At 41.4% G+C, this 15,750-nt stretch overlaps 1 protein-coding gene across 1 annotated transcript in view; it reads left to right on the top strand.

Annotated features, from left to right (window-relative positions):
* LOC137242864 (uncharacterized) overlaps positions 1-15,750 on the top strand; it is a 41,646-nt gene that overhangs the window by 8,679 nt on the left and 17,217 nt on the right. The window contains exons 2-3 of the mRNA XM_067770117.1: positions 12,253-12,364; positions 12,489-12,622. Coding sequence (XP_067626218.1) covers positions 12,253-12,364; positions 12,489-12,622 — 246 coding nt within the window. The remainder of the gene's footprint in view (positions 1-12,252; positions 12,365-12,488; positions 12,623-15,750) is intronic.

Here is a 15,750-nt window from a genome sequence, read left to right on the forward strand (position 1 = left end):
CAGTATCCCCCTTCTTGTGGACTGGGCAAAGAACACTTAGATTCCAACCGTCGGTCATGCTTTCGTCCGCCCATATTTTGCTAAGAAGCTGCTGCATGCGCCTTACCAACTCCTCGCCGCCGAACTTGAATAGCTCCGCAGGCAATCCATCAGCGCCCACGGCCTTGTTGTTTTTCAATTTGGTTATTGATATTCTAACTTCGTCATAATCGGGCGGGGGGACATATATTCCATCATCATCGATTGCGGGATCGGGTACTTCATCTCTGCGCGGTGAATTGCTGCCTCCATTTAGGAGAGCAGAGAAATATTCCCTCCATAATCTAAGCACTCTCTGGACATCAGTTACAAGTTCGTCGTTTTCATTCCTACAGGAGTTTGCCCCGGTCTTAAAACCTTCCGTCTGTCGCCGTATTTTTTGGTAGAATTTTCGGGCGTTATTCCTGGTGGCTAGCAGCTCAAGCTCCTCGCACTCACGCCTTTCTGCTTCTGCTTTTTTCTTCTTGAAAAGGCGTCTCGCTTCCCTTTTCAACTCACGATAGCGTTCACACACTCCTCTTGTCGCGCTCGCTTTTAACGTAGCCCTGTAGGCAGCGTCTTTTCTTTCGGTTGCAACGCGGGTTTCTTCATCGTACCAGTTGTTTTTTCGTGGCCGCCGGTAACCAATTTTTTCCTCGGCGGCAGTACGAAGTGCTTTGGAGATATGCTTCCACTGCTCCAGTATTCCTTCAGGATGAGTTGGCTCTCAGAGAGCAGGTGTGAGAGTCGAGTTGCGATATCATTGGCAGTCTGTTGTGATTGAAGCTTTTCGACGTCTAGCTTTCCTTGTGTTTTTTGTTCCTTGGTTTTAGCCGCGTTGAGGCGGGTGCGTATTTTGGCTGCAACGAATCGATGTTAGGTCCTCGGATCGTGCGCACATCTAAAACACTGGAGGCATGCCGTCCGTCTATCACAACGTGATCGATCTGATTACGAGTATTTCAATCAGGAGACAGCCAAGTAGCTTGATGTATCTTTTTATGCATGAACCTCGTGCTGGATATGACCATGTTTCGAGCACCGGCAAAGTCAATCAGCCTCAGTCCGTTAGGAGAAGTTTCATTGTGTAGGCTGAACTTTCCGACTGTAGGGCCAAAAACACCTTTTTTGCCCACCCTGGCGTTAAAGTCGCCAATCACGACTTTTATATCATGACGGGGACAGCGCTCGTATGTGCGTTCTAATTGCTCATAAAAAGTGGCTTTCACCTCATCGTCTTTCTCCTCTGTCGGCGCATGGGCGCAGATGCAGGCGTGAACGCCAGCACATGGCGACAAAGTCTCTCTCCCACCACGAATCCGACGCCGAAACTGCGCTTATTCGTATGGGCACTCCAATATATGTCACAATTTTTGATCTTCTTTCTTCCTTGCTTCGTCCAACGCATTTCTTGGATGGCGGCGATGTCAGATTTGGCTTTGACGAGGACATCAACCAGCCGGGCATCTACACCAATCCCATTCAGGGAGCGGACGTTACAGGTGCATGCCCTCAATTCATTGTCCTTCAAACGTTTGCCATGGTCGTCATCAATAGAGAGTGTATTTATCCGAGGCTTGTTGTTATATTTCATTGGAGTATGGTTTTACGTGGCGGGTCCCAAGCCCAGCGCAGAACCCGCTCAGCGGGGGTGAAAATATTACTTGGCACGTTTATATAGCGAGCCGCTTGCTCCAAGACAGACGCCCGCTTGCAGCCGCACATAGAGGTGTACAAATGCTGCCGATGAGATCTCCCCCGGCTAGCCCTTAAACCGATTACGTCAGAGTGGCCTAGCCAGGTTGTCGCTTTCTCACATTAGCTCACTCTGTACTAAAGCATTAATCAACAGCTTCCATTTGATACCCATATTGTACAAACACTTCCTGGAGTTACTCGGGTCCATGTGTTGGCCTAAATCTCGAGACCCTAGTCACCCGGTATCAAAGTACTCATTATACAAACCTTCCCCGTGGAAAAATACATATATATACACCAATTTTCATAATAATCGGTCCAGTAGTTTTTGAGTTAATCGATGAGATACATACAAACATTCATTTTTATATATGAGGGGATGTGTGGAATAACGGTATAACTCAAGAATCAACCTTTTGAGAAAAGTGAAAAAACTTAACAATGCAGGTAAACATAAATTTTTTTTAATTTATTTATTTAGTAGATACATTAATAACCATTGTTAAATACATTATATTCTATTACTTAGATGTGCTTATAACAATTTGTTATTTCCGTTTGTTATTTTTAGCAATTTTTTTTATACTCAGTTGAGGAGAGCTCACAGAGTATATTAACTTTGATTGGATAACGGTTGGTTGTACAGGTATAAAGGAATCGAGATAGATATAGACTTCCATATATCAAAATCATCAGTATCGAAAAAAATTCGATTGAGCCATGTCCTTCCGTCCGTCCGTCTGTCCGTTAACACGATAACTTGAGTATATTTTGAGGTATCTTGATGAAATTTGGTATGTAGGTTCCTGGGCACACATCTCAGATCGATATTGGCTGGGCTCTTTTAAATAACTTGTCTCTGAATGCTACAAAATCTAAGGCGATGGCAATATCGAACATAACATATGATTTAAGCAGCCTTCCTGAAGTTATGCTTAATGGCGATAAAATATTTTTTCACGATGCTGTCACCAATTTTGGATTCAAAATCAATTCAAATCTGATCTGCACTGACCATATCAACTTTGTGGTTGCTAAATTCTATAATATCCTTCGTAACTTATACAGAACTGCCTATTTATTACCGCGAGACGCTAAAATGAAACTAGTCAAAGCTCTTATAATACCTCACATTTCTTATGGAGAACTTATTTATGGTAGCCTTGATTCGCTGTCGCTTAATAAATTGCAGCTAGCCATAAACAATACTGCTCGGTTCGTATTTTCTAAGAGGAAATTTGACCATATATCTTCGTACGCTGCCCAAATTCTCGGAAGCGACGTTTGTACTTTCCTAAATATTAGAAATTTATGTTTCTTACACAAACTACTACATTTTCAATATCCGCCTTACTTATTTAATAAACTAACTTTGTGTCAGTCTACTCGGACTCTGAATCTATTGATCCCTAACTTTAAGTACGTGACATCCTCCAGAATGTTCTTTGTCAGTACAATCCGTCTTTGGAACTCACTACCCTCCAAGACGAAAGCAATCAGAAAAGCCAGATGTTTCAAACTAGCAGTAATATCCTTCCTTAATCCATAACTTATCTTAATTATATAATGCTATCAACTTACTTTAAATTATATAATTCTATCATTGATTATTCAACTATTGGGCCAAGGATGCTCCTTTCACACAATGTGCTTATAAAAATTAATAGATTTTCTTTTTTAAATGTTATTATCTACTTTACCTTTTATTCTTCAAGAAAACTCCTCTTTATATAAATAAATAAATATTTAAAATGAACGATATCGGACTATAACCACGCCCACTTTTTCGATATCGAAAATTTCGAAAAATCGAAAAAGTGCGATAATTCATTACCAAATACGGATTAAGCAATGAAACTTGGTAGGTGAGTTGAACTTATGACGCAGAATAGAAAACGAGTAAAATTTTGGCGCTTCCCAAGGCAGTCGGTTCTATGTACCGGAGCGACTCGGGATTTTTCCCGACCAAGGACTGTCATTTCAGTGTAACCCCATTTAATTTGTTTCGTCCCTCCCACAAATTGTCATCCTCCCAGCAGCTCCTTGCAGCAGGACTGCTCCATATTCTCTTGCTCCGGGAAGGTATCAAATCCAATCCGGGTCCGTCTCCTGACCCCGGTCCTGAGAAATGGTTTTGCTGCATCTGCCGGAAAAGAATCTTTTTAGGACGGTCATACTCTGTTCAGTGTGTCTCGTGTAAGGGATGGTTGCATCGGACAGGTTGTTCTGGGCTTGATCCCAAAACCCGACGTCCACGTAACTTTTATAAATCTTTTGTGGCTCCTTGCTGTTCACGCCCAAGGGCGCCTCGTAGTCTACGTCTAAGCCCCCCCCCCCCATTACCTTCCAGCAGCCCCGCTGCTCAGCAAGCCACAACAAGTACCCGCTGCTGCTCGCGCCTTACGGCGCCAACAACTCAAACAGCTGCTACCACTCATAACTACAATCTTCGTAGTAGAGTCGGAAGCAATGCTGAGCAACAGCCCCTGCCCCCGTCTTCTCCCCCCCTCTTTTCCGGCAGCAATCGTGTAGGTCAGGGAACCAGACTCTTAGTCTCTACCTCCGTTTGCACCGTTTGCCAGCACAGAATATATATGTTTGCGACATCCGCCCAATGCAGCTCCTGCCTTGGGTGGTGCCACTTTCCTAGATGTTCTGGTCTCCGCGACGGCAACCCCTCGACGGGTTTCATCGCGCCATGTTGCCAGGTCGCAAACCCAAATCATCCGGGTACCCCAATGCTTGCCCAAGGACGCCCAGTCCCAGGGCCACAACAGCAATTGCGTCCTGGCCTTCCTCAACCCAGGCGTAGTCACCCGTCATTTACCCCCAGAGTGGCGACGTCTCCCCTCATGCACTTCAGAATTCTGCAGTTAAACTGTAATGGACTAACTGGGAAGATTACGGAGATAGTCAATTTCATGAAGCGGCACAACATCCGCATTGCTGCGATTCAAGAGACTAAACTCACAGCACGATCTGCATTGCAGACCTGCTCTGGGTATAATGTCCACAGAAAAGATCGCGAGAGCGGAAATGGAGGCGGCCTCGCGTTTATAATACACCACTCTGTGCAGTATCACATATTTGATCCTGGCATCGACCGCAGGGACAACGTCTTAGAACGTCAAGGCCTATCTGTCCGGTCAGGCGATGCAAACCTAGAAATCATCAACATCTACATCCCCCCTGCCACCTGTTGCCCCGGTGGATACCGCCCTAATATCAGAGCCTTACTCACTGGAAACAATCGCATTATTTTAGGCGACTTCAATGCCCATCATGATCTATGGCATTCAAATTTGCGGGCGGACAGTAGGGGCGAGATGTTGGCGGATCAAATAGAAGAAACGACGTTCTGCACAATAAACGGAGACGCCCCCACACGTATGGTAGGAAGCTGTCACAGTTCGCCAGATATCTCAATCGTGAGCGCAGAACTCGTAAACTGCGTCAACTGGCAGCCGATGGTATCATTGGCATCCGACCACCTGCCTATACTTGTTTCGCTTGAGCGTACCGCCGACTTCATCGTCACCGAAAAACGCACTTTCATAAACTTTAAAAAAGGAAAGTGGGAAGAATATAAATCCTTTACAGACAACCTCTTTGCTGCCCTCCCTATCCCGACTGATGCCCGCCAAGGGGAGCGTGCCTTCCGCAAGGTCATTGAATCCGCCTCGGCACGTTTCATTCCCGCCGAGAGAATTCCCGAAATCCAGCCCACTTCCCGGCGGAGGCCGCAAACTTAGCGAGAGAACGTGACCTTATAAGGCAGCTTGATCCAGGCGACCCCCAAATAAGGGATATAAACCAACGCATCAGATTGCTTGTGGATGAACACAAGCGGGCGAAATGGGAGGAGCACCTAAGAGGTTGTAACCTCTCTACCGGTGTGGGTAAACTTTGGTCCACCGTAAAGTCCCTATCGAATCCGACTAAGCACAAAGACAAAGTTTCCATCGCCTTTGGCGACAAAGTGCTGTCGGATGCGAAAAAATGCGCGAGCGCTTTCTGCCGACAATATATAATGCATTCTACGGTCGACAAAGTTAGACGGAGGGCCAACAGACACGCACATAAACACAAATTCAGCGCGTCACCAATCACCATCACCGCTAAAGAGGTTGAGGACGCCATTGGTCGCGCTAAACCATCCAAAGCAGTGGGCCCAGACGGCATAGCCATGCCGATGCTTAAAAGCCTAGGGAAAGAGGGTTTCAAATATTTAGCGCAGGTCTTCAACCTGTCTCTTTCCACCTTTGTCATACCCGAGAAATGGAGAATGGCCAAGGTGGTCCCGCTACTAAAGCCTGGTAAACCAGCTAACATAGGAGAGTCGTATCGTCCGTTATCTCTCCTATCGCCAGTAGCAAAGACGCTCGAAGCCATTTTGCTCCCTTATTTCCAAGCAAATTTGCAACTAGCCTCCCATCAGCATGGCTTCAGAAAACTCCATAGCACTACCTCCGCGCTAAATGCCATCAGCACCCAGATAAATTGCGGTTTAAATCAAAACCCCCACCATAGAACAGTACTCGTAGCGCTAGACCTATCAAAAGCTTTTGATACGGTCAACCATGGCTCGTTACTGCAAGACCTGGAAGGGTCTACCCTTCCCCCATGTCTTAAAAGGTGGACCGCAAATTATCTGGGTGGTCGGCAGGCATCGGTGCTATTTAGAAACGAAACATCAAAGCCAAGGAGAATTAAACAAGGGGTGCCACAGGGTGGTGTCCTATCCCCACTTTTGTTTAATTTCTACATATCTAAGCTACCTTCACCACCGGAAGGAGTCACAATCGTTTCCTACGCCGATGACTGCACAGTAATGGCCACAGGCCCAGGCCCACAGATCGATGAGCTATGCAATAAAATAAACGGCTACCTCCCTGATCTCTCCAGTTTTTTCGCCAGCGAAACCTGGCATTATCACCGACTAAATCTTCCGCGACCTTATTTACAACATGGACGTCCCAAATGTCGACCATTTTGAACATCCACGTCGATGGCTCTACGCTACCGACTGTCCTACACCCCAAAATCTTGGGTGTGACGTTTGATCAGGATCTACATTTTGGTGAGCACGCAGCCGCAATTGTTCCGAGAATTCAGAGCCATAACAAAATCCTCAAATCCCTTGCTGGCAGTACCTGGGGAAAAGATAAAGAAACGCTCATGACTACATACAAAGCAATTAGCCAGCCGATTACGTGCTACGCGTCACCCATATGGTCGCCAAGCCTAAAAATTACCCACTGGAAAAAGCTACAGGCCTGCCAAAATACTGCTCTCAGAATTGCCACGGACTGTCTTCTTATGTCCGCAGAACACCATCTACATAATGAGGCGAGAATACTCCCCATCAGGGAAAGAAACGAGATGCTGACCAAACAGTTCCTGTTGAATACCCAGAAACCTGGGCATCCCAACAGACATCTGATTGACGAGCCAGCACCGCCTAGGGGCTTAAGGAGTCATCTCCGTAAGCATTTTGAGGAAATACGGCATCTGAGAACACAGCCGTATGAAGCGATAAAACATAAGCAGGTCCTTGGTGAACTCCACAAACAGGCGTCGGACCTTTATGCCGGGAATTGCCCGGTGAACCCAGTACTCAAAGTAAAGTATCCAAAACTTGCGGAAGAGGAACGCATACTCCCCAGGGAAACGCGTGTCACTCTGGCTCAACTTCGTTCTGGATACTGTAACAGGTTAAACTCTTACCTATCCAGAATCAACCCCGACATACAAAATGTATTCCCCGCTTGCAATGTGTCCCCACATGACACCAACCATCTCTTTAATTGTAATGTGGATCCAACGCCTCTAACACCCCTTTCCCTATGGTCCACCCCTGTTGAAACAGCAAGTTTCCTTGGACTCCCGTTAGAGGATATTGATGACAGTTTGTGATCGGTCGCGTCTGTTAGGTGGGGCGAAGCACTGCTACAACAACAACAACAACAACAGTAAAATTTTGGACAATGGGCGTGGCACCGCCCACTTTTAAAAGAAGGTAATTTAGAAGTTTTCAAGCTCTAATTTGGCAGTCGTTAAAGATATCATGATGAAATTTGGCAGGAACGTTACCTTATTACTGTATGTATGCTTAATAAAAATTAGCAAAATCGGAGAACGACAACGCCCACTTTTTAAAAAAAAATGTTTTTAAAGTCAAATTTTAAAAGAAAAGTTAATATCTTTACAGTATATAAGTAAATTATGTCAACATTCAACTCCAGTAATGATATGGTGCAACAAAATACAAAAATAAAAGAAATTTTCAAAATGGGCGTGGCTCCAACCTTTTTCATTTAGTTTGTCTAGGATACTTTTAATGCCATATGTCGAACAAAACATTACCAATCCTTGTGAAATTTGGCAGAGGCTTAGATTCTAGGACGATAACTGTTTTCTGTGAAAAAGGGCTAAATCGGTTGAATCCACGCCCAGTTTTTATACACAGTCAACCGTCTGTCCTTCCGCTCGGCCGTTAACACGATAACTTGAGCAAAAATCGATATATCTTTACTAAACTCAGTTCACGTACTTATCTGAACTCACTTTATATTGGTGTAAAAAATGACCGAAATCCGAATATGACCACGCACACTTTTTCGATATCGAAAATTACTAAAAATGAAAAAAATGCCATAAAAATACACCAAATACGAAAAAAGGGATGAAACATGGTAATTGGATTGGTTTGTTGACGCAAAATATAACTTTAGAAAAAAACTTTGTAAAATAGGTGTGACACCTACCATAATAAGTAGAAGAAAATGAAAAAGTTTTGCAGGGCGAAATCAAAAGCCCTTGGAATCATGGCAGGAATACGGTTCGTGGTATTACATATATAAATAAATTAGCGGTACCCGACAGATGATGTTCTCGGTCACCCTGGTCCACATTTTGGTCGATATCTCGAAATCATTAATACCTTTAATTTGATACCCATATCGTACAAACACATTATAGAGTCACCCCTGGTCCACCTTTATGGTGATATCTCGAAAAGGCGTCCACCTATAGAACTAAGGCCCACTCCCTTTTAAAATACTCATTATCACATTTCGTTTGATACCCATATCGTACAAACAAATTCTAGAATCAGCCCTGGTCCACCTTTATGGCGATATCTCGAAAAGGCGTCCACCCATTGAACTAAGGCCCACTACCTTTTAAAATACTCATTAACACCTTTCGTTTGATGCCCATATCGTACAAACAAATTCTAAAGTCAGCCCTGGTCCACCTTTATGGCGCTATCTCGAAAAGGCGTCCACCCATAGAAGTAAGGCCCACTCCCTTCTAAAACACTCATTAACACCTTTCATTTGATACCCATATCGTACAAACAAATTCTAGAGTCATCCTTGGTCCACCTTTATGGAGATATCTCGAAAAGGCGTCCACCCATAGAAGTAAGGCACACTCCCTTTTAAAATACTCATTAACACCTTTCGTTTGATACCCATATTGTACAAACGCATTCTAGAGTCACCCCTGGTCCACCTCTATGGCGATATCTCGAAAAGGCGTCCACCTATAGAAGTAAGGCCCACTCCCTTTTAAAATACTCACTAACACCTTTCATTTAATACCCATATTGTACAAACGCATCCTAGAGTCACCCCTGGTCCACCTTTATGACGATATCTCGAAAAGGCGTCCACCTATAGAACTAAGGCCCACTCCCTTTTAAAATACTCATTATCACATTTCGTTTGATACCCATATCGTACAAACAAATTCTAGAGTCAGCCCTGGTCCACCTTTATGGCGATATCTCGAAAAGGCGTCCACCCATACAAGTAAGGCCCACTCCCTTTTAAAATACTCATTAATACCTTTAATTTGATACCCATATCGTACAAACAAATTCTAGAGTCACCCTGGTCCACCTTTATCGCGATATCCCTAAATGGCGTCCATCTATAGAACTATGGCCCACTCCCTCTTAGGATACTCTTTAATACCTTCCATTTGATACACATGTCATACAAACATATTCCAGGGTTACCATAGGTTCTTTTTACTACATGGTGATTTTCCCTTATTTTGTCTCCACAGCTCTCAACTGAGTATGTAATGTTCCGTTACACCCGAACATAGCCTTCCTTACTTGTTTTTACTACTTTTATCATTTTTAAAAATTTTCTATTTTTAACAATGGAGTTCTCTGTCTGCTTAGTCGTTTTTGAAACCACTTCAATTCTTTTATTTTTCAGTTCTTTCTGGTCTACGACATTGAATATATTTTCACACCATTTCGATGCTTCACTACTGTAAAGTTTTATTAGAGAGTAATACCGTTTTTCCATAAATGAAGCTAATATCTTTGTTAAATCAAAAGTCTAAGAGGAATTGACGCGCACGCACTTTCAACCAATAATAATTTTACTCTGCCTCACATTTTTTTACTACTCCAATATTTTCATTATTGTTTTTCTCGCCTACTAATTTTTAGTATGTAAACTTACAGCAAGTGTTTTATGAAACAGTACGCGTCACTTCATTAAAGTATGTCCCAATACTGTAAACTAATTGACAGATCCGACATATATATAGTTTATATTTCCGTGCTGCTTGTTGAGGTACTCCAGTACAAGCTCTTCGTTATTAGTAGTTAAAACGCATATTATGTCATCCACGTATCTAGCATAAAATGACACGCCTAATTTGGACTTCAGCTCCTGTATGGACGTTTCTTCCAGATCTTGCATGAACACTTCCATAAGAATTGCTGATTTGGGGCTTCCCATTTCAAGACCGTTTGTTTGTCTATATATTTTATTGTTGAATTGGAAATAGTTTTGACGTAAAGTGGTTTTTAGCGTATTTGTGATTTGCATACTTTTCACTTTGTTTTTTGTATTATGAACTATTGTTGAGCTAACTATGTCCAAAGTATCCGATAGTGGTATTGATGGGTATAAATATTTTATGTCGAAAGATACCAATTTGCTGTTCCATGTTAGCTCTACGGTCTCAAGTCTCTCTATTAGTTCTGTTGTGTTAGCTAATGCATATTTGTTCCTTAGCTCCAGAGTAGCTTTCAATATCGTTTTTAAATATTTGGACAGTTTGTAACATGGTGCCGATTTAAAATTAATGATGGGCCTCATTGGCGTGTCCGGCTTGTGGATTTTTGGTAGCGCAATCAGTGGAGGAGGCGAAGGGTTCATTTGGACCAATCTATGTGCCATGTTAGAATCTACTATATTTGTTGCATTTTTTATAGCAACTTTGATGTGTTTTTGGTATTCATCTGTGGGATCCTCTCTCATTCTAGGACATTTCGTTTCCTCTATGAGATTTTCGGTTTTGGATATATATTGCTCTTTTTCGATTAGCACAGTGGTGTTTCCTTTGTCCGCTTTCGTTGTGACAATATTGTTTTTCCTTAGTTTATGCCGTAGATTCTTTATTGTTTTCTCCTCTGTATTCGATTTTTGTCCATCCTGTGCTTTCACTCCCTTTTTTATGATTTCCCTGCGCATGTGTCTTGCGTGCTCCTGTTCTTCCTGTGGTATCAATGATATTGCCATCTCCGCATCTACAGTCGCTTGCTCCGTTTTTCTTACTGTATTCCGGTCCATAATATTGTGCCTCAGGCCCTTTTCGAGAAGTTGTACCACTGTTGTGAGGTTAACGAACTTGTCATGAAACTGGTGAGTCTTTTGGTTTTGGTTACCCTCTCGTCGTCCTGCCAGCTTCTCCAATTTTCGGTTCAGCGACCTGTATTTTTGTTGTAGTTCCTGATCGATCTCTGTCTTAATGCGGTCGAAACATTCCATTAATTCAGTCTTAGGTAGTTGTTCTGCCAATCTTAAATGGATAGATAATAACTCGGCATTTATCTCATCCTTTTTCGAGTATAAGCTTTCCAACTCATATTTTAAAAAATCCTTTCCGCTTTTCTAAATGTTTTTCTGCTAGATTTGGTATTTGACTTTATTGTTATTTTAGCGAATTTTGGAGTAACATTAAATTCCAGGCATTGATCGCCTTTGCTTTATATATTTTCAGTAGGCGTCGCTTGTAAATTTTTAGTAGTCCGTTCGCGTTCAAGTTAAAAGCCTGACAAGCAATAACTGACTTATATTGTTTTGTCGATTTTCCGACAGGATGGATAAATGATGTATATTGGAACGATTTTCCGTCATCCCTTGTCAAATTTGGTTTTGAGACAAACCGGTTTCGGCTATGTGCCATCATCAGTGTCGATTTTCGTTCTGATCTGTTGTTGTCGTTTGTCCTGTATTTATAGTTCGTACGTACATGAGAGGGTATTGTCAAAATTGATGCTTGTGTATATTTAGTTATGTGTATGTGCTGTGTGTTCATTCAAAATTCAAAATAAAAGGATATAAAAATATATAAAATTAAATAAAAAGTATCAAACTAAATTAACAAAAATTATAAAATCAAAAGCAAAATATAATAAACTGTAATAAAAAAATATACTCAGCCCACCAAGTTTCTTTTAACAATATCACTTTTTTTAAATTAATTTCCCTTGTTTTTCAGTGTCCCTTTTTCAATTTTAATTTTTTTGACATCATCATGTTTGGTGGCCGGAATTTCAAAACGAGGTTCGTGTCCAGATATAGCATATGAAAGAAGCGTGAACTTAAAAGGGGTGAGTATTAAGTTCTATATACTTAAATAAATTAAGTGCCAGCTCTATAAAGCTAGGCCAATTTTATAGTTCTATGCATAGACTTTAACACAATTTTAAAAGCTTATGTTTCAATTATTTACAGTTCAAAGGTACCTGGTATTTGCAAAGTGTATTTCCTCCCGAGAAGCTTGTACTTTACCGCTGCCAAAAAAGTGATTACATTCTTGGAAATAGCGATAACCCTGAAGTAAAAGACTTCCAAATAAGTAATGAAGAGTAAGTATTTTTAATTGCAGGCAAAGCTTTTGGTTTTAGTTGAAAGTTACGTTGCTTTTATGGTGTTGATTTTACGACAGGTTTACACCCTGTGAAGTGAAGACTTTTGTGTCAAAAGACATTTTTTTCAAATTCCAAGTGCATAGGTAAAATATTTGTTTCCCTTTTCGTTCTCAAAAACTAACACTGAAGATGGCACATTACCGAAGCCGGTTTGTACTAAAATCAAATTTGACAAGGAATGTTGGAAAATTGCTCCAATATACATCAATTACTTGAATTGGAACCATTTCCGCCATTCCTCGCAAGTTTGGTTTGGAAACAAACCGGTTTCGGCGTTGTGCTATCTTTACTTACTTACTTAATTGGCGCTTAAGCGTTTAAACGGTTATGGCCGTCCAACAAGACGCGCCAGCCGCTCCTTCTCTTTGCCAACCGGCGCCAATTGGTCACACCAAAGGATTTTAACTCGTTTTCCACCTAGTCCTTTCAGCGGAATGGGGGCCGCCTTCTACCTCTGCTTCCATAGGCGGGTTCCGATATAAACACTTTCTTGGCCGGAGCGTCATCTTTCATTCGCATAACATGGCCTAGCCAGCGCAGCTGCTGCGTTTTAATTCGCTGGATTATGTTGATGTCTGCGTGGAGCTCGTACAGCTCATCGTTAAATCTTCTTCGGTACTCGCCATCACCAACGCGTAGAGATCCATAAATCTGTGGAAGATCTTTCCTCTCAACCAACCCCAGAGCCGCTTCATCTTAAGTTGGCATTGTCCATGCTTCTGCACCATATAGCAGGACAGGTACGATAACTGACTTGTAGAGTATGGTTATCGTTTGCCTAGAGAGGACCTTACTTTTCAATTGCCTACCTAGCCCAAAGTAGCTTTATTGGCAAGAGTGATTCTTCCCTGGATTTCAGAGCTGATGTTTTTGCTAGTGTTGATGCTGGTTCCCAAATAAACGAAGTATTTTACTATTTCTAAATTATGGCTGCCAACAGCAGCGTGGTTGCCAAGGCGCATATGCGCTGACTCTATGCTCGATGAAAGCAGGTACTTCGTTTTGTCTTCATTCACCATCAAAACCATCTTTATCGCTTCTTTTTCCAGTTTGGAGTAAGCAGAACTAACGGCGCGGCGCGGCTGTTTAGGCCGATGGTATAAATGTCATCAGCGCATGCGAGTAGTTGCACGCTTTTATATAATATTGTAACGAATTTACTGCAATTCCCCTTATTTGCAATCTTCTGCCAACGTTCGAATCGCTAAACTGTTGAATAAATAACTCCAATATTGAATAATGGAAAAATGGCCTTTATTAAAGTACTTCACAATAACACTTATACTTTGCAACGAATAGCTTGCTTAATAACCAAACTGATTGATAGCTCAAATGAAACTGACTTTCAAAATAATACTGCTATTGCTCGCTAGATAGCATCTTAATCGAAACTGCCCATAGCGCCTCTACCGCTGATGCTTTTATACTCTGTGATTTCCTCGTGGCATCTTCTAGGCGCTTCCAGAATTTTACTTAGTTAGCTATAAATTTCTCAGCTACAACTACAGATGTAAGTTAAGGAACATGACTCCACTCAAATCAGGTGGCAAATATACACAAAAATCTTTAAACGTTGCTATTTGATTTATTTACGAAATCCGTTGTAACATTCCATTCTCACATACTGACATTGCGTTAGCCAGCTGATGCAATGCCAGGATTAAAATTACTAAGGTATCGTATTAAGATAAACATCTTATTCAATATGCCTATTGTAAACTATTTGTAAGTTATAAATAAGAGTAAAATGTAGTTAGTCAGTTTTTTGAGCGGCATTGAAATAAAGTGCAAGAGTTTTTTAAAAACTCAATTTACCCAAATTAAACTTTAATTGGTGATCCTGCCAGGAGACACGCAGTGATAGCCTGTAAAAAGGTTGCGTGTCCTCCGGAGTGAAAAAAAAAACACTGTAAAAATTAAAATAAAACGAGTATCTCTTAAAAGGAGAGAAAAGAAAACAAAAAGAAAAAACACTGTAAAAATTAAAATAAAACAAGTATCTCAAAAAAGGAGAGAAGAGGAAAAAAAAAACACTCTAAAATTAAAGCAAACAAAAATATTTGTCAGCTTACAAGAACCCTAAAAACCCGAAGTACGTAACTCCAGAAAGTGAAAGGACCACCAACATATGAACAGCAGCATTCATCCACAAAGCGAACAAGGATCCAATAGAAGGACGAGAATCCGAAGACGAAGAAGCGTAAGCTAATGAATAAAATAGTTAAGGTATATGTTAATATATAGTATGTATAAATAATTATATGTATGTATATATAAATTAGAAGATTATAAAAGTGAAAGCAAAACAAGAAGAGATAAAGCAAAATTAAAAAATAAAATTTATATGAAGTGCTGAAAGATTGTGAAAGAAGATTTGAAAAGGGTATATAGATCTGGATTCTTTAATAGAAGATTTGACAAAAATGTCGTTAAATAGTAATAATAGTGCCACTAATATGGATGTAATATCTAGATTGATTGCCGCCAGTACGGCATCATTACGAACGGATGTAGAGCAAATGAGGTGACAGATACAGGCCATCAACACCAGTGATGCTGTGACCGAGTTTGTACCCGAACAAATAGATTCAAATATAAATTGTGACGAACCTTTAGACGTTATCAAATCTTTGCCTGAGTTTGGGGGTAAGATAAATAATTATGTAAGTTAGCGCGAAGCAGCCAATAAATCCATGTCCTTGTACACAAGGGGAAGTAGGAAATATTTCGCGGCGTTAACAATTTTAAGGAATAAAATTACCCGTGAGGCCAATGATATACTGACCAATCACGGAACAGTTTTGAATTTCTACGCAATTTTAAGTCGTCTGGACTTTGCCTTTGCTGACAAAAGGCCAAGTCATATAATCGAACAGGAGATGAGTGTCCTGAGACAGGGATCGAAATCCCTGATAGGTTTCTATAATAAGGTTAACGAGAAGTTGACGCTTCTCATAAATAAGACCATAATGACTCATGGGACAAGCTCACCCATAACTAAAGAGCTAAACTCTAAAAACAGAGCCACCGCTCTGCGGACCTTTATAACTGGGCTTTATCACCCA

The sequence above is a fragment of the Eurosta solidaginis genome, chromosome 2, assembly GCF_040869045.1.
Source record: "Eurosta solidaginis isolate ZX-2024a chromosome 2, ASM4086904v1, whole genome shotgun sequence".
Classification (NCBI taxonomy): Eukaryota; Metazoa; Arthropoda; class Insecta; order Diptera; family Tephritidae; genus Eurosta; species Eurosta solidaginis.